The 24,258-nt window shown below is 52.2% G+C and overlaps 1 protein-coding gene across 1 annotated transcript in view; it reads left to right on the top strand.

The window, feature by feature from the left end:
• The first annotated feature begins 8,338 nt into the window (after positions 1-8,338).
• The window catches only part of FAM167A (family with sequence similarity 167 member A), a 33,738-nt gene continuing 17,818 nt past the window's right edge, over positions 8,339-24,258 (top strand). The window contains exons 1-3 of the mRNA XM_019520911.1: positions 8,339-8,582; positions 19,217-19,404; positions 20,285-20,843. Coding sequence (XP_019376456.1) covers positions 20,472-20,843 — 372 coding nt within the window. The 5' untranslated portion in view covers positions 8,339-8,582; positions 19,217-19,404; positions 20,285-20,471. The remainder of the gene's footprint in view (positions 8,583-19,216; positions 19,405-20,284; positions 20,844-24,258) is intronic.

Here is a 24,258-nt window from a genome sequence, read left to right as displayed (position 1 = left end):
AAAAAAAAAAAAAAAAAAAGAGCTAAGGTCTCCTTTGCCCTTGAAATAAAGAGTTTAGTTCCTCCCTTTAGGATACGCCTCTGGGCAGCGAGTCGTCCCTCAGCCTGGAGAGTGCCAGTATGCAAGACAAAGCCCTGGCCCTTGGGCCACTGTCTGCTTAATGCTCTAGCAGCCATCAAAAAGGCAAACAAAATGTTAAGGATTATTAAGAAGGGAATAGTGAACAAAACAGAAAGTATCACTGTGTCCCTTGATAAACCAGTGCTGCATCCACATCTTGAATACTACGCCCAGTTCTGGTCCCCACATCTCAAGAAGGATCACAAGAGACAGTCGGGAGAAGGGCAACAAGGATGATTTGTGGTATGGAGGGGCTTTCATATGAGGAGAGACTAAAGAGGCCAGGCCTGTTCATTTTAGAAAGGAGATGCTGGAGGGGGGACACGATACGTGATACTAAACGGTGAAGATAAAGTCCATAGAGATGCATTATTTCGGGTCTCTCGCAATGCAAGAACTAGGGGGTGACAAAAAGAAACTGGTAGGTTGGAAGTTTAAAACAAACAAAAGGAAGTTCTTGTTCGCATGGCGTGTAATTAAAGGGTGGATCCCATTGCCACCAGATGTTGTGGAAGCTGGCAGTTTAACCAGATTCAAAAAGGGAGTGGATGCATGCTTGGAGGAAAGGAGCACCAGTAGCTATTAAGCTTGGGAGCTCGGGACACAGCCTTTACATCAGAACTGCCTAGGCCTTAAATGCTGGAGGCTGCAAGTGGGAGAGAAACAGTGAAAAAAAACCTCAGCTCATACCTTGCTCGCTCTCCCTTGCACCATCCACTCTCTGCTGCTGTGTGACACAGGAGACTGGGCGAGACGGACCCATGGTCTGACTCAGTTCTTAGGTTTGCATGGGGTCTGTGCACCCCAGTTTCCAGTGCCTGAGTCTCCCTAGGCTTGCTATAGTTGGCGGTGGGGCTGATCCTGCTTTGAGCCAAGGTTGGTCTAGATGTGACCTCCTGAGGTCCCTTCCAAGCCTCATTTTCTATGATCCTATGATTATATCAGAGTGCCTAGAAGCCTAACCTGGATGCTATAAGTACAGCTAGGTGCCCAGAAGTTAAATATGGGGACAAATAACACCACCTTGGGGATCTAATATATGATGAGGCAAGAGTTGGGATTTTTGAAGCAGACAGATGACTTCCAGTAGGAGTTGGTGGTTTAACTCCTGCCAGTCCCAGCACAAATGCCTTTGCACAAGTAATACTCTGCTGAGGTGTCCCCGTCCAGCTGCCGATTATAATGCTCCCTGGCGTCCTTCGGCTGGAGACTGCCCTGAATGCTCCACAAGAGTATTTTAAAATGTGCATGAATGCTTTTGGGCATTTCCAGAGATGATCAGATAAGGAGGTCATCACATGGGCTAGTGAAACAGGAGGCTCCTATGGAGAATCAGTGTGGTCTGGAATAGCAACTAGCTGACAGATGCCACTAGCAGAGAGAGGCTTAATCCTGCCAAGATGCTGATCAAAGTTTGCAATACCCCTAGCTCCTACCAATCCCAGGGGGCATTGGAGGTCCCCAGCAGCTAATGCATTTGCGAGGGGCTTGCCTGTACCCCCATGAATTTAGGGCAATTTCAGATCCTCCTATATGGCAACCTGGGCCAGAAAATAACCTGGCATGTTGCCACACAGCAGGACATCTCTCAGGTGTGTTGAGCAAGTACCTTCTGCTGAAAACCACTGGTAGAAGCAGTCAGACCATGGGTAATCCCAGTTTGGCCTTACACAGTGCCTTGGTTTCTAAGGTTTTCCAATGCCACGTCAGTAAATTATCCCAATTTGACAGATAAGCAGAGAGCGGTTCCATATTCATCCCAGCCCACACGTCCAGTCAAGAAAAGGGCAGTTTATGGATGAAGCAAGCCTGAACTTTGGATGGTCCTGCTATTATCCTACCCCAGGACATAGCGCAGAAGACCTTGTACCTGGAGATTGCAGGGCACTTCACAAAACAACCAGCAAGGGGCTCACTAACTTCCCGTGCAAGATCAGTCTTGCAGGTGGGAAACTGAGGCAGTGAAGGCTGATGCAGGGGATGCCCACACTGCGTCTGCAGCATTTCCAGGGAAGGACATTCCCCAACACACCCTGCCCAATCCCATGTGCCCTATGTGGACATATGGTGGTGAAGTGACTCTTTGGGACCTCAGTCTCCTGTCCAGCCTAAATTCTCTTCCCCATTTCACTCCTCTATGCTTTGGTGTCCCTGTAGCAATCCCTAATGCAGCCCAGGGTGCTGTTAGTCTTCTTGGCAACAAGCGCACACTGCTGGCTCATGTTCAGCTTATTGTCCCCTGTCCCCCCCAGTCCTTTTCTGCAGAGCTGCTGCCCAGCCAGTCACCCCCAGCCTGTACTGGTGCATGGGGTTGTTGCCTCTTAAATGAAGGACTTTGCATTTGTCCTTGTTGAACCTCATGAGATTTCTTTTTGCCCAATCCTCCAATGTGTCTAGGTCACTCTGAATCCTAGCCCTTCCCTGCAGTGTATCTGTGACTCTCCCCAGCATGGTGTCATCTGCAGACTTGCTGAGGCTGCACTCTGTGCCATTTTCCAGGTCAGCGTTGAAGATATTAAACAAAGCCGGAGGCAAGCCTGCATTTTAAATATGTGCCATTGCAACACAGTTGTCATCTTCGTTGTTATTTGCTGAGCAAATAGGCCTCGCAATTCAAGGTAAACACTGACTGATGCTCATTAGCACGGTGCTGCTGCTAAAACAACAGGATTAGGCTCCTAACCCAACTTGCTTCTTGCCGTCATATGTGAAGGGTCTGCCTGGGGATATCTCTCTGTCCTGCACATATCTGTATGCTAAAAGGGGAATGTCTGTAGGTTGTATTTTCCCACTTCCTCATGAGATCTCCCCAATACCGAGCATAATTTGGCTCATAGCACTCAACTCTTCAGCTGCATTCGGTAGGGCAAGTGCTATATAAAGCCAATGACTTATTAACAAATGAGTATCAAGATGGCATCATGATCGATCCTTTTTTTGTAATAAAGCAATTTAGATATCGATTTAGGGCTTGGTCTGAAGCCCCTTGAAATCACCAGGGAGTGTGTGTTTTGGCAGCTGTGAACACATTAAATTGAAATCCATTGTGCAAATAAATGAAAGACGATGATTAACAGAATATGAACAGAAGGGCAGGGCAGGACCCACGATTACGGTAGTACAGTTCTCCAGCCTCTTGTGAGTGCCTGTGTGTGTTTGCACGTGCGCGTATTGAATCACTACGTAAGTTAATTTTCAACTACCTCTTGCTAGAATCTCTCATTCATGTTTCAAACCAGATGGAGGGTCATTTAAATAGGTAGAGGTCTGCGTGCTTTGCTTATATGCCATTAGGGCCCTCCCCCGTGGCCACCTGTGTAGATCTTATTGCAAGATCAAATCCTAAACGCATTAGGTAGGACAACAGTCCCATGGGATAGGGGCAATGGCTGAACTTTTCAGCTGCTCAGAGGGCTTGGGCCCACGCTTATATGTGTAACCCACGTTCATGTTAGTGAGCACGAGGAGCGGACGAACGCTGCAGTGGTGGGACGTACTTGAATGTGGTATAGAGCTACCCTTGGAAAAAAAAGGGGTAAAACGACACAGATGTGTAAGTAAGTAGTGTGTGACTTGAGCTACTCTGGGATAGTCATAGAGGCAACCCTGCTCCCCGACCCCCTAAGGGTAAGGCTCTGGGATAGCACGGATGCTGAGAAGCCATCCTGGAGGAACCGGACGCCTATCCATCCCGGAGCAATGGTATGAATGACAACAAGGTACAGCACGGATGGAAATGGCAGCGACGTGCAAATGCCGTGTGCCCCAGTCCACAGGAGCTTAGAGCCCCTTCCAGGCATCGGTGACCTTATCTTCACAGCACCCCTGTGAGACAGAGGGGCTCTGACAAAGAGCCTTGCTTTACCCAAGGGGAAACTGAGGGATGCAGCAGTTATTCCCTGTTTTACCTATGTGAGCCTGTAATTCATAAGCAGCTTTGATTTCACCCCACCCTCACCCACCTGCACCAAAATCCGTTCTGCCCATGCCAGTCCACCGATTCTGAGCACTAGGAGAAAGAGGCGCCCTGGCCCATTGCTTCCCAGCTCACTCCTACCTCAGGATTTGTCTACATGGGAAAAAAATTAATCTGAATGAATTGGAAGTGGATTAGATCCCAGGCAGATGAAGGGCAGAATTCTGGTTTGCCCAGGGGATAATCGAAAGACAGCTTGCAACCAGTTAGGGTGATAATAATCACCTATTATGCATAACAACGCATCGCATCATGTTTATGATCGTGCATGATAATTTGGCTTGGTGGTGACCTCCTAAAAGCTGCACCAAGTCTTAACATGAATTGGAGCCTCTCCTTGCAGATATCTGTCTCAAGGGAACAGATCATTTAGAAAACCCACACCGCTCTCCTCTGAGCTCCTCAACAGGGGAAGATGGCTTATAGACAGCTTATAAAATGGCTTATTCATGTTTTGCCCTTTCTTTGCAAAGGATCCACAAGAAGACTTGGATTTTCCCACACCTCTTTGGAAGAAGGACTGTTAGGTGAAAGCACGGCAGTTCATGGGTGGCTTTGGACCTGTTTGCTGCATCGGTGTCTGGGAGACCTCTGGTGTATGCTTAGTCTCACACATGACAATGGGATTAGCATGAGTATTTGAATTGCGAATGCCAAGAACAGGCCAGGCTACCATTGTGCTGGGTGCTGTACAAACGCCGAACAAAAAGGCGGTCTCCCCTCTGCATGAATGAAGGCATGAAATGAGCAGGGAAATCAGAGGACATCGTCATTGTGCACTCACATTCAGGTGATGGCACACTTGCATAGATATTTGCAAGATTTCCTGAGAATAATAAGAATTAAAAAGAAAAAAAAAATCCATGATCTCTTCTCCACCCCAGACAGATTCGCCGGATTTGGAGGTCAGGAAGGAATTTTACCCCCGTGGTCAGACTGGTTCAGGCTGTGAAGGGCTTTGCCTTCCTCTGCAGCAGCAGGACTTGGCCGTCTGATTGGGATCTCTTGAGCGTATAATAACAACCTTTTACAGAAGCAGGAAATTGGCTGCCATTGTCCCCCTGCTTTACCTGTGACAGGTTCAGGTGTGATGTCTTGTGTTGTGTCAGGGTTGGCAGCAGTTTCCCGAAGATTAAATTATAGATCTGTATAGGATGGTTTGGATAGGGCTGATCCTGCCGCAGGCAGGGGGTTGGACTAGGTGAGTACGGAGGTCCCTTTCAGCCCGACTTCTCTAGGATGGCTAATTAGGCTGGCTCAGGGTTTGTATTTGAATGCTTGATTGAGATTTCCATAAAAAAAATATAATGCCTGCTTTAAAAAAAATAAACAAAAATTAGCATTTGGCTGAGGGACGCAGTTGTGAACCAGAACTGAAACGATCGTTGCAAGGATGGTTTCGCAGCCTGAACGCACTGGGCCGGCTCTTCAAACCTTCAAAATCTTCAAAGGCTCTGAGAGCACAAGCCGCTCGCAGTTGGGCTGTGTCATTGCAGTTATTTTGTGTTTGCATTATCATATGAGCCCCAGCCAGGAACCGGGTCCTCACTGTGCTCGGTGCTGTACAATACAGGACAAAAAGCCTGGGAAGGCACTCGCCCTCCAGCTCAGACTGGTAAGGACCATGGCCTTTTGCCTTCATCTGTGGCATGAGGCATGGTCCTCTTCCTTGGATCATCAGAGCTAACATGCTCCCCACCGTTGCAGGGGCTAAGGCAGTGGTTCTCAATTTCTTTAGACTCCAGCACCCCTCATCAGACTCAAGACCCCCCTTGGGAAGTGCCAGCTCTTGGCTTTCACACATTTTTTGACTGGAAAAATGCTAGGGCAATTCTTCTGGTGCAAATAACTCAGCCCACAGCAGATCACAATGATCTGGACCCTCTGGGTTCCTGTTCAAAACAGAGTCCGTTTCGTGGCTGCAGACCACGAGGGAATAGGAGTGGATGCTGTTGGACAAATGGATGCTTGTGAACCCAGGGGACTGGTCTTGATGGGCCAGGGGACCTCTTTCAGACCCCCTCTGATAGTCCCTTAATCACTTGTGATGCTTGTGGAAATCACCCCTGGGGCTACAGTTTTCTAACAAGCCCCCCGTTTGTCCCGTCACCACAAGACACACACTTTCCTGGGGATACCCACCTGTGTGACATGTATTGCAAAGCTCTGGCTGCTACCGGGATGAAGATGGGCTGCTGTGCTCCCACGAATGGCATCACCGTGGCTCATCCAAATGTCAGAGGCCATGTACCGCTCAGGGAGATCCTTCTCCTGTACTGGCAACAGGATCCCATGTTATGGGATCGGGGCACCCTGACATCATCACTTGAGGTGCTGTGATGAGGGATGTTTTTCTCTGCCATGCGCAAAGGTGTCCTGGGAGGAGACCATGTGTTGCTCCCCACTCCCAAGTTCTAAAGCAGCTTGGCAGCATGAAGGGAATGAAGTTCAAACACCCAGCGTTTCCCCCTTCGCCGCACTGGCATCTGCCAGGCTGCAGGCCTAACCAGGGATCGAGATCCTGCAAAGTCGGCCACAGCCCTTGGATAGCAAGGCAGGAAGGGGGAGAATAGCTAGACAGGTTCCCAAGGGTTAACACAGGCATGAAATTCAAGTGTCTGCTGCTCCAGACTCAAAAATGCCCTTCCATGTGCACTGATGCCATGCGGCTTTGTGGGCTCAGGGCGGAGGTGGCTGCCAGCCCTTCTGGGTGCTTCTCTGTCTCTGAGGCCCCGGACGGATAAAATGATGACACTGCTACAGCTGACATGGGATTTGCACTGTCCCCAAACCAATTGCGCTGGTGTTGGAAGAAGCCCTTAATAAGGATAGCTGCAGGCAGCGGGCAGCTATTGCAAGGCTGGGCACTAGATGGCAGGAGAGCAGGTGGTACCTGTTTGCCTGGTGTCACTATCCCGGGATGGATGCAGACAGATGAACCCTGGAGCAGTGAAACCATTTTACCCCTGGAGTGATCCCCTATGAGACTGGGCAGAATTACCCTAGAGATCCCTGTCTGCAATCTGCTTTACTGGTGCAAAGCCTTATTACACTGCTATAATTAGGGGGGCTGGACCCGATGATCTGTAAGGTGCCTTCCAACCCCCGAAACTATGAAACGTGTCATGTCTCCAGGCCCTGAGATGGGAAGCCTCGTTAGCACCTTCCCAATCAAAACACAGTGACAGACTGGGAATCTGGGAGGGTTTTTTTGCTAGCAGAGCCCATAACACTGTTCCACTAACTAGTGCAGACACGGGCCCGGGCTGGAGGCGGGTTTTCACTTAGGGCAGTTTGACGGGCCTTTGTGCAACCAATATGCAGGGATGAAAGCAATCCCCAAAAGCTGTGCAAAATGTCAGAGTTCCCAGGGCTTCCAAAGCACCACATGTAGTATGGAAGAGGGACAGCACCGGCAAGGGACGGAAGAACTAGCATGGAAGAGGGACTGCCTGGCCTAGCACCAGAGGTTTCAATAGGTTTCCAAGGGTGAAAAAGCCTTGAGGCAAGCTTCCTTGTCTATGGGGAAGCATGCTGTAGCATGCAGGTGAGGGGCAAGCAGCGCTGCTGTAGCATGCAGGTGAGGGGCAAGTGTGCTGCTGTAGCATGCAGGTGAGGGGCAAGCAGCGCTGCTGTAGCATGCAGGTGAGGGGCAAGTAGCGCCACTGTAGCATGCAGGTGAGGGGCAAGTGTGCTGCTGTAGCATGCAGGTGAGGGGCAAGCAGCGCTGCTGTAGCATGCAGGTGAGGGGCAAGTAGCGCCACTGTAGCATGCAGGTGAGGGGCAAGTAGCGCTGTGAGCAGGAGTCCTGTGGTGGCTGGTCCCCCACAGAGGGGTATGTCCTGTGTGTGGGGGTAGGTCATGCCCTGCAGGATGGCTACACTTTGCAGGTCACCCCGAGCAAAGGGTAATGCCCTGTAGGTCATTTGCGGGTGCCCAAGCAAATGAGAGTCCCTCTTACTGACCCCTGTCTCTTAGTCTCCAGGGGCTTAATGCCTAGGGGTCAATTTGCACACAAGTGCTCCTGGCTCATGCTGAAATGCAACCAGCCCCATCCCAGCTCGCCACCCTTTTTGGCATCCCCCCAGCACCCTACCCCTGCCTGCCTTCCCGTGCCCTCAGCTGAATCTGGCAGTGTTTAGGACCCAGGCCTGGCGGCTGCTCCCGTCCAGGTCTCCTCTGGGTTATTTCTTGGTGGGAGGTAGGTTCCAGAGCCCGGTGGTATGAATGAAAGAGCGACAGGAAATCTGGACTGAAACGCTACAACTGGAATAGCTCGGCTGTATCCAGGCAACCGGCCTGACGCAACCACCAAAAAAAAAAGGCTCTTAAAAGAAAAAAACCACACAGATTTCCAAGGCGAGACAGAGACGGGAGCGAGACGGTAACCTGAAGGCATCGCTGGCAAGCGCTGTGCAAGCAGCACGTTGGGAAGCAGAGGCAGGGGAGCTGGGCGCCCGCATCTGCAAAAGATTCATCGCCCCTGGTAAGTTGGAGGCTTCCCTTTGCTTCTCAGGCATGGGTGGCACTGAGGTGTAGTTTCGTGTCGATGCTCAAAAGGGGCCACGAGAGACACCGGCCCTCAGGGATGACCTGGCACGGGTGGAGGGGGTCAGCGGGGTGCCGTGGCAGGCCACCCCTCTTCTCGCTCTGTCTCAGGTGAGGTGGTGGGTGTCCGAGGCTGGGAGCAGGGTGAGGAGTGGGGATCGGTGGGAGCTCGGTCGCACGCCCTAGCACCTCTGCTGCGCCGCTGGGGCGTGAGGTCTGGCATCTCCCCTCCACAGGCACTTTGCATCCACTGGTGACCTAGGGAATGGGATCGGGGGTAAGGGCGAAATCGTCTGAACTAGCTGCTCTCACCCCAAAACAGCAGAGGAATGTGGAATTAGATGCTCAGTGAAGCCTGCAAGGGGGGCAGATGGCATTTGCAGGCATGGGGACATGATTGGGGAGGGGGGGGTCCACTCTGGCAAGGCCACCAGCTATCCCCTGAGAGCAGGATCAGGCCCACTGTAAGGAAGGTCATCTGTTGCTGCATCTCCCCCCCGCTGCTGTGAGCCCTCCCAGCAACAGCGGTCGAGCAGTGGCAGCTCCTGGGGTGAAATCGGGGATGGTGGTTTGAGGATTGGCGGATTCAGACCCTGCGCAGGGGGAGGGAGTCGAGCCAGATCCCTTGACTTCTCCAGGACTCTCCAGCTGGGCACCGGGCCCCGAGAGACGATTTTAATGCCGGGTGGGGAAAAAAGCAACCGTTGAGAACTTCTGCAAAGCCTTTTATTTCATGGCTTTGGGCTTCCCTAATCATAGCATGATACAACGCTGCTGGTCCACACCCTGTGCAAGCCGCCCAGACGCTCGTGCACGCACGCTCGGAGGGGGACCTCTCTCTGCTGCTCTGTCAACATCTCCGAGCCCTGAAGCCATCACAGGATGGTGCCTCACGTATGGGCTGGACACCCTGTGACATACCAGCACCCCTCCAAACCAGCCAGCCCCGGGGCATCGGGGGCCACCTTTCCCTCTGCTTTGTTTGCTTTGTTCACCCCGTTCAGTGGTGCAGCCAGGGGTAATCGGGGCGATGCAGCTGTCTGGAGATCCTGGGGGTCTGGGTGCTTTCACGGCTAGCGCTTCAAGCATCTGAGGCCAGGGCAGCGAGGAGAAGTGTTTACATGTCTCATCCCCCTGCAGTAGCAAGGCTGTGTGCTTCAATGGCAGCTCAATAGGAAAATACACGGGATTCCTCGCGCATTGATTTCGGCCCAGGCTCCCAGCTCCAAAGATGCTGGTGGCTATCAGGGATGCTCAAAGCGGAGCCAGGGAAAGGGGTCCAGTAAGAGCACCCCCCACCCCTTTGGGTCTCTTTTGGGGGCTGCGAGCTGTCAGCGTCTCTTCCAAGCAGTGCAGACCGCATGACAATGCCAGGGACTGCCTGGTAAAGGGATGAATGGGCCACGACGCTTGTAGGATTAGCGCTGGGATCGGCCACAGAGGCACGTAATTGGACGGGACAGGGAGCACGCCAGGGGAGTTACGGGAGTCAATGGGGGCCGAGCCCTGCCCTTGGTTAGGTTTACAAAGGATGCAAAGCCCAGTGCGGCAAGCGGCAGGGAGTCTCTGGCAGGCTGAGGAGCTGTCTTCTCTCCTGCCGACTTCAGCAGGGCTGGTGGGTGCTCAGAGCCTGTCAGGATGGAGCCCCCAAGGCCAGCCAAGTGCCTCTTCCAAAATAAAACCCCGGGCCTGTTGCACTCTTGCTGGCATTTAAAAGGAAAAGAACAGCTAATGGGCTGCTCCCATACTCCCTCGCCGCTCCCCCGGAAGAGGAGCCTGCTTCATTCATGTCCAGCCGCTTCCAAAGGGAGCACAGGGCTTCTTACACTGACCCAGGCAGCTTTCAGTCACATGCCGCATGCACTGTATGTGTGAGGCCAGGAAAATGCAGCTACTTCTGGGGTGGAGAGCATCAGCCGAACAGAGAGCACAATCTGACCCACGGGCTGCTGGGCACCAGTTTTTCCCTCCACGTGATGCCCTTTGGTAAAGATCAGGCACAACTGGCCGTAGTGGACTGCGACTTCTTCCTCCTGGCACCATCCACCCTGATGTGGACAGGGAGGAGCAACGGAGAGAGACCCACAGCCCTCTGCACTGGGGAACTCCCAGGTGGATTCAGGGCCCTGCCACATATTCAAATTAAAGGTGGGTGGAAACCAGCTCTAAAGTTGTTACACATTTTCAAGCACTAACATCAGACCCGACTGGCTCTTTTTATAGCTGGATGGACATTTTTATGGCATGATAATTGCTTCGCACATGTAACCCATCTGCATTTATTACACAATTGCCCAGGTAATTGTGTAATATATGTCATGTGTGGCAGGGGCCTCGGAGACTCAGACCATTGAATCCCTGCCGTGACTCCACGTGGGGCCCAGAACGTGGACCTGAACTGCAACGCAGTCCTTAGGGAGACATCCAGCCCTGAGCTAAAGACCTCAAGCAATCCCCTTGCAGCTTCAGGCCTCTATTTCCCTTGTCCACAGGTCTGCTGGTCAGAGCCTGCTCCTAGCCCAGTGGGTTTTGTACAACCCAAGGAGGTGAGGGCTGCCTGCAGAGGCTGGAGGGGAGGTCGCATAGCATGGAAGCAGCTGGGGGCTGGAGAGACTGGCCTAGGAGTAAGAGGGAAATGACCTGGGTGAAATGCCGGCCTCTTTGAAACCAGTGGCAAAACTCCCATTCTGTGGCTGCAGGCTGGGATGTGTGTGTGCACGGTGCTATGGAAGAGGGAGAGGGGGCACTGGAAGATGCACAAAGGTCTTCGTGCAAGCGCTTTGCACAATGGCTGCTGAGAGCTGAAGCCAGCACAGAGACACAGTCTAGCATGCAGGGTCTTGCCCTCAGCCAGGTCTAAAGCTGCAAGGGTTCAGGATCAGACCCACCGCTGGATCTGTGACAGCCCGGGGTCTGCTGTCTGCTCAGACCCTCCTGGGTGACGAAATAAAGCGCCGGTGCCCTTGCTGTCAGTGTCTGTCCAGACTGACGGTCTCCCCTCCCCGCCTGGCCTCCCTGAGCTCCCATAGAGAAGAGCAGACGCACAAAGCCATGCCAGATCAGTCACACGCAGCTCCCTGGCAGCGCTGGGCTTGCTCTGTCCGTGTTGACTCTGGGCTGGTGGGATAGGGCCGTTCCCCACACTTTTCCCAGCCACCCTTTTCCTTACTGTGTGGCACCATTTTTGACATCTGTTTTCATTTCCGCTGCCAACCAGAGAGCACGGAGCAGTGCTTGTCCTGCCAGCCCTGCATCGGACCCTCCTGGTTATTACTGAAGGGAAGCAATAAAGGATGGGGCCAGAAGGCAGTGATCAAATACTGTAGAAAGCCCACTTCTTCCCAGTTGCTCCATAATGCTGGGGAAGCCCATATGGGGCCTGATCCCAGACGTGTTGGAAGCCGTGGATTGCACGTGGCTGTTCAGTGGCGTGCAAAGGGCAGTGCTGCTTCGGAGGGGAGCGGGCGTCTTTCAGATGCCAGAGCTATGGGGGGGAAGCAAGCTCTGGGAGCAATAAGTTTATGGGAAGCTGAGTTGGATTCAGCCCATAAATAGCACCAGGGCACGGGTTGGCACTTCCTAGAGTTGTTTGTTAGAGTTGAGACCAAAGACTGGTGGGAACCAGATGGTGATTGAAATGTCATCGTTATGTGTCATTGTTAACTCTTTCATCATTAGCTCTTTTATTGCTGCTTGCTTTAGCCTTCCCATCCAGCGAATGTGTTGGGGGATTTTTTTAATAGGAGTAATGGAACTGCAGTAGCATCGAGGGAGGCTAAGCTGGAAGTAAGGACCCGGTTGCACTAGGTGCTGTAAAACCGGACGTAAAAGAGAGTCCTGCAAAGAAGAGCCGACGTTCAAATCAGACAGAAGATTTAGCAGCCTGCTTTTATAGGCTTCTGGTGAAAGGGCAGGACTTACTCTTTGGGGAAAGCCATTTCAGGTCACTTTTACAGTTCCCTCTTGGCTCTGCACGGCAGGTTTCCTCGGACAGATCTTTCACTGGCTCCATATAGGGCAGTGCTGGTTGTGCCGGCTGACAGGCTGCCTGCGGGAGCTAATTCATTGCAGGGGGAAGGCAAAACCCTGTCCCAATAAAGTGTCCCGTCCCCCAAGCATTCCTAAAGCACTTGCTTCTTAAACATATTGGCTGTCTAACGATGCAGGTTCACATGTGTGTGTGCACGTGCATGTGTAATATCCGTGCCGGTGAGGAGTGATGGGCCCGTAGAGAGAGGTTTGATCAGTGCTGACCTGCATTAGGTACACATGAGTTTGCTGCCCCTGAATGGTGCTGCTGTAGGAAGCTTGCTCCTCACGGCCCTTTTTCCTGCACCATCCTGTTGTCTCTGTGATTGTGGCCCAATTCAGCCTGCCCTGAGTGCAAAAGATCCCGAAGACGATCATGCACTTTGGAGCTGGCTCTGAGAAGGACTAGCCCTGAGGGTGGGTCCCGTGGGTCCCCCCCCAGGCTTGAGGCAGAAGGTTGTTCCAGCATGAACAGAAGGGCACAAGGCAAAGGGATAGTGTGTGTGCCAGGGACATATTGCAAATGCTACAGAAATAAATCAGCCGGGCCAGTGCTGTGATATGAGGCAGGGGGAGCAGTTCTCCGCTGGGCCTTGAAATGCAGACAGGAGCCCAAACCAGTCTTTTCTCCCTCTGACCTCCCTTGAATAAGACCCATCGTTCCCTCTCTGCCTCACCAGTGCTGCGAGCGCTTTGGTGCACAGATGATCTGACAGTGATGTAGTGCCGCTACCCATCCGGTCCCCTGTGATTGCACCAAGGGCACCCAGCTCTGACACCCCTTGCTCAAGCGGACTAAACTCCTACCCCAGTTCATGGCCATGGGGAGAGGAAGGGGTTATTCAGCACCGAGGCATCAGGATCCTGGCCTGGGAACCACAGGCCCAGTATTTCTGGGATAATTCGCTGTCCCCCATCGCTCCATCTGACAACTATTTCTGCCCCGATAGTTTGGCCACCATAGTCTGAGACCTGCCTTATACCTCTGCTGTAAGGTCATTGAGTGTAGCCGTGTTGGTCTAAGGACATCGGCAGACAAGGCTCTTTCGGTAAATCTGATATCTTTTATTAGACCAACTCAAATAGTTGGAAAAATTCAGCAGGATTTTTCCAATTATTTGAGTCGGTCTAATAAAAGGCATCAGATTTACCCAAAGAGCCTTGTCTGTAAGGCCATTGAGGCAGACACTCTCCCCACAGGGCGTTTGGGCAGTGCCCCTGGTCCATGATAACACACAATATTTGCTGCTGTAAGGGCCCTCCACACCGAGCCAGGTGTGTATCCAAACGGGGGGTCAGGTGCTGCCATACAGCTCTCCGGCTCCTGGCTGTGGCTGGGGATCCATAGTCTGGAGGTGAGCACTTACACCCTTCTCCACAGAGCCGTGGCCCCTAGCCCATGGGGCTCCCCATGCATCTGGAGGTTTGGCGGTGGAGGGGTGGTGGCTAGCGAGTCTTTCCCCTCTTACCCCATGCAGGGGGTTGGACTAGACGGGACCTCTGGGTCCCAGAAGGAGCATTGGCACAGCCCAGCAAAATCCCCAGCCTTGGCTGCAGCCAACCCCAGTGCCTCTGGGGAAGGCTTAAAAACAACCTGACACACAGCAAAAAAGGGGTTGAAGGCAACCAGCAAAGCCCAGAAGCATGGGAAAGACCTGTGGTAGGACATAGGCATCGCTACACCTAGAGCATCCCAAACCAGTGGCTGTCCAGCCTCTTCTTGAATACCCCCGGGGGGTGGAGGGTCCACAGCTTTCCTAGGCTGCCTCCATGTTGTAAGAGTGAAGAAGTTTTCTCTGGATATCCAATCTAGACCCAGCACTACTCATCTGACACACAGGACAGATAGACTGAGCACCACTGGGTTAAGGGATGGAGAAGCTGGTGGAAAGGTAAGTCCTCCTAGCAGCAGCCTCTCTGTTACATGGGGATGCCTTGCCTGTAGCCATGAAAGCAGGTAGGGTGCAACTCCCAGATCCCATTCCCTGCACTGGGCAGTGAAGACCTTCAAACGAGAGTTATTGCCCGTGTTTCATGTTCCCGTCTGGGAAGCTCAGTTGTCCTAATTCATTGCAACCCACGCGGCATTACTGGAGGTCCGTTATACGGAGGCCCTTATAGGAGCATCCACCCAGTGGAGGGTTTTACTGAGTGGGCACTTGCTTGTCTTAAACATTTGGACTCATCCCTGTGGAGGCTGCATTGATTGCATATGCTCACTGCTATTAGATGCCTCTGTCCTGAAGTTTATATACGTGGTGCTTTCTTGGACAAAACATATGCTCTCCCACGAGCCCAGAGGTCTGGCTGGATTGTGGCCAGATGTTAACTTTTCTATTCCCAGGAGAGGAAGTTTCTGGGTAAACACAAAGAGCTGTTTGGTAAGCAGTCACTACCTCCCAGCTCTGTAACCTCTCTGGTTAAACTGTGAGTCCATCCAAAACAAAAAGAAACCTATAGGATCCAGCCTCTGACCAAGGCCTGGCCGCTCTGCGATTTGAGGTCTAGCAGGTAGAGGGATGGGTGGAGAGGCAGGACTGTCTTCTTCACTTTGACTGGTTGCATGAGCATGAGCAAGTCGACAAACCTGACAGCACCTTGATGACCCATCTGTGCCGAAATCCTGGGTGCCACGTCCATGGCAAGAGCACTGCAGATCGAAGTGGGTGCCCAACAGTCAGTGCCGTGGAAATGCAGATAGACTCATCACTGTCAACTCTGCACTGCAGGAAGGGAAACAGCAGCAAAGCAGGCTCCATGCCCCAGCACACACCATGGGTTCCCACTGAGTGGGCGCTGGGGTAGGACAGGGAGTGGATCTTTTTTTGCTATAGCAGTGCTTGTCAAGCTAGGATATGAATACCGCTGGGAGCATTCAGTGAACTGCTAGAGGGCTCATTGGAGGAAGGAATGCAAAAGGAAAGGAAAGGAAAGGGGAAACATAAGGGAAGAAAAAGGGAAAAGAATTAAAAATTGAAGGGCTACTCCACAATCTCTAGGTCAGTGGAGAGCTTGCAATATGACTGTCATAACACCCAGCATTACTGTTTTATTATCCATAGCACAGAAACAGCGGGGTACACAGCAGGGTAGTAAGCTTAACAAGGGGCACGTGACCCCACCAAGAAAAGAGAGCCACCGCACCACGTGGATCCAGTGAGCCGAAGCCTGTGTTGGAGCGTGGGAGCCTGAGCCGTTCTGCCACTCGTCCTGGTGACTGTGCTTCCAGGAAACCATTTCAGGTGGCCTGAGATTTCCACCCTCAGTGTTTTCCCTGGTAAGGTCCCTTAGAGTTGTAGGGCCTTTGAGATAGGTGCCATCTCTGTCCTATGCTGGTGCATAAGTATCACAATGTGGTCCTATCCCTGCCTGGGGTCCTTATGTCTCATCACTATATGCATATATAACGAATAACAATGCAGGTGATGATAAATGAAGAGCCTTTCTCTTGTCTCCCTGGGTTTGACTCAAAAGCAAGATTGACACGTATGTTTGTAGTGATTCAGCTCATTTGTTTTCTTAAAAACCTGTTGAGCAACATTGGCGCACACCTGTGTGTGTGCATGGATAGTTTGCATACAGAAGTGTATGTGCATGTATTTTATTCCAGGAGCTGAAATGGGGGTGGCTAGTTTCAGATACTGCTGGTAGCTGCCGAGGCTCCAGCTCCTTTTGTTCTGAAATAAGAGTGGCCCCACAGTGTCTTGCACCAAATAGCTTGGTTTGAATTGGCATCTTGTGTTTTGGCGTGCAGGCTCTACTGCATTTGCACTTCCCAACCACAGCTCCCAAAATACTTTAGAAAGCAACTCAGGGCTGTTACCCTTTTTACAGATGGGGACACTGAGTCACTGAGAGATTCAAGGTGACCCAGCAGTCCAAGCCAGAGCTGTCACCCCACTCTCCATCCAGCATGCCAGCTACTTTCCTCTGAGATCCCTTAAGGAAAGATCCTGCAAAGATGCTGTCCTGAAACAAAGGAGGCCTAATGACTTGCTGCTAACTGACTCCTTTCTCAGTGAAAACATAGGTAGGATAGTCAAGGACATTGCAATCAAACTCCTCCAAATGTTGTTATAGCGATCTGCCCATCAGGAATACTGGAAGCAATGGACTGATTTGCTCATTTTTGGGTTTAGATCCAATGTTAATTTTGCCACTTGCTCCAAATCTCATTTTACATGGTTCACCCCCCAACATTTCCCCCCTGCTTTCTTGCCCCCACCCCATATCCATACAAAAGAAGACAACCTGCTGGTACTGTGCCCTTGACCTTGCAAGGTGCTGAATGCCCTTCACTCAAATGGAAATTCATGGGAGCTGAGGGTGATCCCTCCCTTGCACCTTACTACAGACAAGGCCTGTGCTGTGACAGGGCTGCCGTCTACACTGGACAAGGTAGAGTCTCACTTGATTAAGCAGAAGAGTAAAAAAGTCATGAATCTCACCATTCAAAATGAAATCCTTCCTAGCACTATCTCCACCTCCTTTTGTTTTGTGAGCAATCAGCCTATAATTCACTCACACTGGTGATATTATCGGTGATGATCAAAGCAAGTGAAGGGGGCTCAAAATATCCCTCCTCTTTCTGTGCCCTGGGACATCGTATGATCTTGCTGGGATCCTTTGACCCCACCTGGCTTCCTGCCCCTGCAGCGGGGGGATGGACCTGATGATCTCCCGAGGTCCCTTCCAGCCCTAACGTCTATGAAATCTATGAAAGAAGATGGCAAAAGAGTTAAACATCTCTTAACCTCCCCTTCCTCCCAAGGGAGAAGTTGCCCTAGTGCCTTGGGCTCGAGCAGCATCCTGTTTATCCCAGCAACGCTCGGAGTAGAGAGTTAGTCAGGCTTGCTCACCGCTTGTTATGTACCCCCAGACACGCACACATTTTTGCAGGCTAATGGCTTTCCAAACCATTTCCGCAACGGACCGCTGACGTGGGGAGGAACTATTTTGGGGAAGCCAAAGCTGAAGTCCCTTTTGTGGTTTGGAAGGAGCTGAGGGGATGCACATTGCCATAAAAGCCAATCAATTCATGCTGTCTTAGGCAGGCTAACGAGGAGTAGTGTTTCAGTGGAAATGGCCTCTTGTCCCTAGGGGCAAAGGTGCTACCGGACCGACACCGTTCGTTTTGCAGCGCGTATCTCCTGGCAGAAAGAGCGAGACGGCAGCAAAGAGAGACAGTCCTCGCAGCGGGACCCGGGCAAAGGGAAAGTTGCTTGTCTGCGGCTTGAGCGAAAGGCCCGATCTTGTGGCGGTGGTTTCAGGGCTCTCCCTCTCCGCCGTGCGCAGGCAGTAGGAGACAGGCTGTGTCTCCACTGCGATGCTCCTGGTGTGCAGCCATGCGCCGACAAAATAATCCCTTCCCTCCGTCTCCTGCTCCATGTGCCTCACTGCCAAGAGCAGAAACAGGTAAGTGGGATACCCGCAGCCATGCGAGGGAGGCCTATATCTGTTTGGAGGAACAAGTAGCATGTAAACCCACGCAGCAGATTGAGGAGTGCGTACAGGTCCCAGCACAGTGAAAGAGCAACTACGCCACGAATAGGTCTTCTGGGCACTGCTGCTGCCCAGTAAAGATTAGGGTCCTCATATCATGCACAGGGGCCTTCAGGTGATGCTAAGGGGGTTTAGACACCTGCAGACCTCAGAGGGTCTGGGGGAGAGAGCGCAGGGGTGGTGAGTCTCGGGGGGATGGGGCTGAGGCTGAGCCAGTCCTGCTGTCTTGAGCCCACCCTCCTCCGGCAGGATTGTGCTGGCTGTGTCCCCAGCGCTTGCTCTCAGGCTTGCTGGAGACGGAGATCTCGGGGGCAGGTGCTGGGGAAGAGCCTGGACCGAGCTTCTGGTTTGGAAACGCATCAGCAGGTGAGACAGGTGGGCAGGGGGTGCGCAGATGCATCACCACCACGGTACGGAGAAGCCCCAAAGGAGATGAGCCCAGCCCTCTGCTTCAACCGATGCAAAATTTCTGCTGTTTCCGCAGGTCTCCCTGCACAACGAGGCTGTCCTCTGTTCCCAAGAAAACTCCCATGGCCCCAAATGGGAGCAGGAACAAGCCTGTAACTGGAACAATTCCCCACCCTCAGGATGTATAGCATCGGCTTCCCATTCGGTTCACGTGCCCGGCTACGATGGCGGGGCAGACTTTGCTCTCTGTTGGTGTGTTTATTTTAAATTGAATCTTCTCTGAAAAGACTTGAGAGGCGTAATTATGGTCTTGGTTTCAGACTTACATGAGTCTTCGTGGGCGTAAGTAGCAGGCAGAGGAACTGCTGAATAACTCAGATTACAACAGTTTAATGTGCTCAGCTCGACGGTTGGATCCATCCTGGCAGTCCTTTCCGGGCATGCTACCAAGCAGGCAATAAGTATTTTTGTTTTGCCTTATCCGCGTAGACAAGAGCCTTGGATCTATTCCTAGCTCCGCCACAGACCTAACGTGTGACCTTGAGAAAGTCACATATTTGTGCCTGGCATCAGCCAGCAGTAAAGCTGGGGTCATGGCTATGCTTAATTCTTACCTAGGCTGTTTATTCACAGATCTCCCAGGGCTTTCTAGTGCATTTGACGGATGGGACCACTGAGGCACAGAGAAAGAAAGCAGAGCTCACCGGGGAGCTAGGAGCAGGAGCTGCGCTTCATGAATTCATCTCTGCTGAACTTCGTCCAAGCCGGGAGGTCTCTGCAAAGTACTCTGCTATCTTCACGGGAAAGGAGAGCAGTGCAAGGTGAGTACCAGCCGGGCACTACGCAAGTCGGGCAGAAGTATATGTATTTAATAGTCCAGGTTTGATCTCGGTGTAGCACAACCAACCCCCCGAAGCTTTCAGCCTGAACCCCAATCCTGTCACAGCAGCCCCCTGTATCACGAGCTGGCCAGTCTCCAACCCCAAGCACGTCAGGGGGTTGCACTTCTGAATGCGGTGGTTTGGGAGCACCAGTCTGGGTGCCTGAGCAAATCTAATTGCATGTAATTGGACCTCTTAGCTCTGAAAAGCTAGGCTGGAAAAAAAAAGAGGTAGCCAAACTCCACTGGCTTCAATTCTGAGAATACATTTGCATTGGCTCTTCTTTCATCTGGTTTCCCATCCCTACTTGGAAGGGTGTAGGGATTGTCTGGTGGGGAATAAATCAATGGTCCATCTAGATCAGCAGCTTCCCTGCAACACCTGATTGGCACCAGAAGGCACCTGGTTATGCCCTGGCCCTTGGGAACCCCCTCGACCGACTCTGATGTTGCTTGTGGCCACAATTAAAGCAGAGGTTGATAGGGAAAGCAAAGCAGGATGCTCAGTTTTGGTGAGTGCTGTGGCCCAGGGGACCGAGCAGCCAGTAATGGGAGAGCAAGGCCCCATTAGCAGCCTTCATCCAGTCTGAAGCTTAAGGATTGCGAGATCTTCATGAAAGAGGTTGCTGTGAAAGTCAGAGCTTGTCTGTTCCTGCCCAGGAACACCCCCTGGAAGCTGAAGGAGTAACATAACCCCGGGAACGGCTCGGCACGGTGGTTTCCAACAAGTCTGGCACGCACTGCGCTCCACCAGCTTGGAGGAAGAGCTGTCGCTCAGCTTTTGCTCCTGGCAGCTGAACCAAATCCTTTTTCTTTTGTAGATGTTTCCCCCAATCCAAGCGACGCCTGAACAGGGAAGATGCCGACGTGATTGCTCCTCTCTGGAGAGCTTGCCCTGATGCATCGAGCCCACGGATGGAAGCTGTCCCTACCATAAGGATTCCCCGGCCTTGGCTGTTGTCCTGAACTTTGCCCTTGCCCCCCTGGGACTTTTTGCTGCAAAAGAGGATGTCTTTGCCACAAATCCAAATAGAGGAGGTGGGAGACGGCGCCAATGCCGTGTCCTTGAGCGCTGCCCCGGCTGACGACCACCTGAGAAGTCTGAAGGCTCTGACGGAGAAACTGAGGCTGGAGACCCGGCGCCCTTCCTACCTGGAGTGGAAAGCAAAGCTTGAAGAGCAAGCCTGGAAGAGCCCCAAGCCCTCTGCGGAGGAAGCCGTGAGAGAGCCCAAAAAGCCCTCGGAGGAAGCCGCCCCTGTGAGGAAGGTCCAGGTGCATCTCAACGGGAGTGCTTCCCGGGAGAAAGTGACTGTCCCTTCCGGGAGACTCAGCGGCTTTGGGAGCATTGATGAAGCTTTGAACTGGCTCAGGAAGGAACTGGTAAGTTGTTTCCGCTCGAGTTAAATCATGCCCTTTTCCGAAAAAGGAAGGGAGAAAAATAATAAGAAAAGAAGCAACCACGCAGTGCATGCAGCCTGCCGTGCTAGTGAGGCACAGCCCTGAACAAGCCTTTCTTTTGATTTCTCCAGCAGGAGCTGGGGGCAGTGCAGGGACAGGGAAGGGTGGACACTGGACTTTAATGAAAGGAGTCGACTCAGTCCTTAGTGTCTCTGCTGGGCTCAGAGGTGGTGGGAGAATCGCCCCGCCCCAGCTTCTCTGCTGGATTTTAGCTTCGTTTCCCTATTGTCTTGAGGGATTTAAACAAGTCGCAGTCCTTCATTTCTAATACTTGAGTGGGGGGGACTAGACCCTTCAGCTGGTGAGGAAAATTCACAGATTATTCGATAGACGGTAAGGGGCTGGAAGGGACCTTGCAGATCGTCGGGTCTGGCCCCCGATGTCGCTCTCCGGAGCTTGTAAGTGTTTCTGTGTCTCTCCTGGCTGCCATCTCAGGACGCCCCACCGCGGTGGGGTAGGGAAGTACGATGGGAAACCAAGGGGCAATGGAAATGCCCTGGTTTGGTGTTACAGTACGTGCCCTGTCTCTGTGCCGTGCCCAGGAGCACCACAGAGAGGTGAGCCCGATCCGCTCGCTCCGACTCGACCCAAATTGACCCCTGAGCGGAGCTGAGCGCACTCCCAGCACTGCTCGTAGACGCCCGGTCCACTTGCACTCAGGGCCACCGCGCTGCCTCGTCTCCCGGCTGTGGCACGTGAGGAGGGGAGCGGCAGGCGTCACACCTGCATTCCTGGCACTACTGGAGCGAGGGCCGTGCCGGCGGTTCACCGACACTGGGCACCCTCGCATGTCGGGTGCCAGGAAGAGCACTGAATAGGGGACAGGTAGCTCTAGAGATACCTGGTTCAATGCTCTCCCTCCGTAGCCTCCACATCTGCCACCGTTGGATTCAGACCATTTGCTGCACCTTTCGGAGCATGGGCTTAAGCCTGCAAGAAAACACTTGAATCACAGAAAACGAGGCTTGGAGGGGACCTCAGGAGGTCACACCTAGTCCAACCCCCTGCTCAAAGCAGGGCCGGCCCCAACTAGACCATCCCAGCCAAGGCTTTGTCTAGCCGGGTTTTGAAAACCCCCAAGAACGGAGCATCCACCTCTTCTCTGGGTGACCTGTTGCAGTGCTATAAGCCCCCCTTAATCGGGAAGGCTAACCACGTACTCCGTTTTAGGAGGGTGAGCCTCAGCTGTTTCCCTTTAAGGCACCTTGGGTTGGTCCCCCCAAACTCACTCATTGGAGTGCAGAGCCACCAGTCGGGAGGCAGGGGGTAGCCTGGACACAGAGCATCCAGGGCCTGGCGGGGAGTAACCAGCGCTCTTCCCATCATCCAGATGTGACCTGTCAGACAGCAGAGATACAATTTGCCATTGCCAGGCTTCCTTGTCTGAGCAAAGTGCAAGGTGAGTCCCAAGGGAGGCCTCTTGTAAAGGTCCAGAAATGGGAGTTGGAGCTTTGTGCTGGATTCATGCCAAAGGAATATCCCAGCTCTGCTGCTTCGGAGCTGGGAAGTCGAAGGTGGCCGGATGACATACAGGCCACATTGCTCCCCTGTGTGCTGTGGAGGCTGGTGTGCCTTGCCAGGAGGAGACAGACGTCCCCATTCAGGCTCCCGTTCCCTTTAGCTTGGCCTTGCAATGTTTCTGCCAGAGTCTGGTTTCTTCTGGAGTGCAATTCCCCACTCTTGTTTTCACACCAAGACGCGCCGTGCAGGCGCACCCACAGGTTGCACAGCTCGGCATGGGGCAGGCTGCTTGGCGCGTGAAATGCCTTTCGTGTCTAACACTCGTCGCCTGCTTCAGTTCTGGAAATGTTGTCACACCTTGGATTTTTTTTTTTGGTGCTGATTTTTTAACAGCTCTGGCAAACTCAGTCTATTGAAATCAGGGGAAGCATTATGGATCCAAACTCCATCAAACTTGCTAATTAAGTCACTAGGAGTAAAGGCTACAGGTCTATAGGAAATAACACGGTGACATTATGGTCTTTTCTTTGTGTCCTGTTGCTGTGAACACCGATTCCCCTTGGATACTGAGGGTGGGAGGTCCAGCATCTGTCCCCAGCACAGACCTACATTGTCGTCTCAGCTCTGACTGATGTACCAGGATTCAGCTATTGCTATCTAGTATTTAAGAATGTATCTGAGAATTTCACAAAAACTGAGCTTTTTGCAGGGTATGGCTATTAACACCCAAGCCTCATCTTGGAGGACCAGTGGACTTTCAGAGATGCGTGGAAAATCAGTATAGTCAATGCAGTGAAATCCCCAATTTCTGCGGTCAGGGTAGGCAGTTAGACTCAGGAGCATCACTGAGCGGGGATATGGCCACGTGAGGGTCTCTTGGAAAGCCGTTCCTATCACGTTTGCCCTTGTGACCATCCAAGGAGGAGATGGAGGGGTAACACGCAGCAACACCGAGGAGCTCATCATGGGAATTTCCAACAATAGGAAGACAAATAACAAGGCATTGGCCCGAGAAGATTATTAATTCACTGTCAGTCACTAGCACCTGGCCCAAAGTCATACGAAGAGTGTCAGCCTCGCTGCTCAGCCCCGCTGGAGAAAACACTGTCTCTTCAGAGACTCTGAAGTCTGGGACTTTTGTCCTGGAGGCAAATTAAAAAAAAAAATGCTATGCTCGGTCAGCTAGTCAAGGAAACAATTATCTGCATATGTACAGGATCTGAATGCCTGCACTTATAAGGGCTTGATCTGAGTCCTGGTGAAGTTAATGAGACTTCAGTGAAAACTGGATCAGCTCCTAGTAGAGCAGCCAATGAGGGCACATACACCTTAGTGATTCTGCCTATCTCCGCTCCACATCACTTTATCCTCCACATCAAGGGCTGCATTACTCTCAACAAGTTTACAGAGGGCCTATTATTATCCCAGCCGCTAGTGCTGAAATTAGCTGAAAAGAGCACTTACCTGAATGGAAAAGAACAATATTGACGTGTATCTCATCCTGTATCACTCCAGGATGGCTGGGGAGGAAGACGAAAGAGCCTTTATTTCCCAGAGTGAATGCAGTGATAGAGATGCGAGTGGCAGACCTGGGGTCTATCGCAGCGCTGGGCCAACGCAGCGAGCAGCAATGCAGACTCCTCTGCCCTGCCCTGCCCAGCCGGCGTATGGAGCCGTTAGCCCTGAACCAAATGGCCCTAAGCACCATGCTGCCTGCCACTTGTTTCTTAGCTTCCACTCATCTCTTGACTAGAAAGGAAATAAAACAGCGATCCTTATGTTGCGAAGAACTCAGAAATCCCACAGCAGCACACGACGCTCGTGACCCTCTGGATTCCCATCTGAAATCTCTGGGTTTGTCTTGCGAACCGTCTGT

This window comes from Gavialis gangeticus, unplaced genomic scaffold (genome assembly GCF_001723915.1).
Source record: "Gavialis gangeticus isolate Ggan-Ray unplaced genomic scaffold, GavGan_comp1, whole genome shotgun sequence".
Classification (NCBI taxonomy): Eukaryota; Metazoa; Chordata; order Crocodylia; family Gavialidae; genus Gavialis; species Gavialis gangeticus.
Note: the sequence above shows the minus strand (reverse complement) of the source record. Positions and strands in the feature narration are given on the sequence as shown.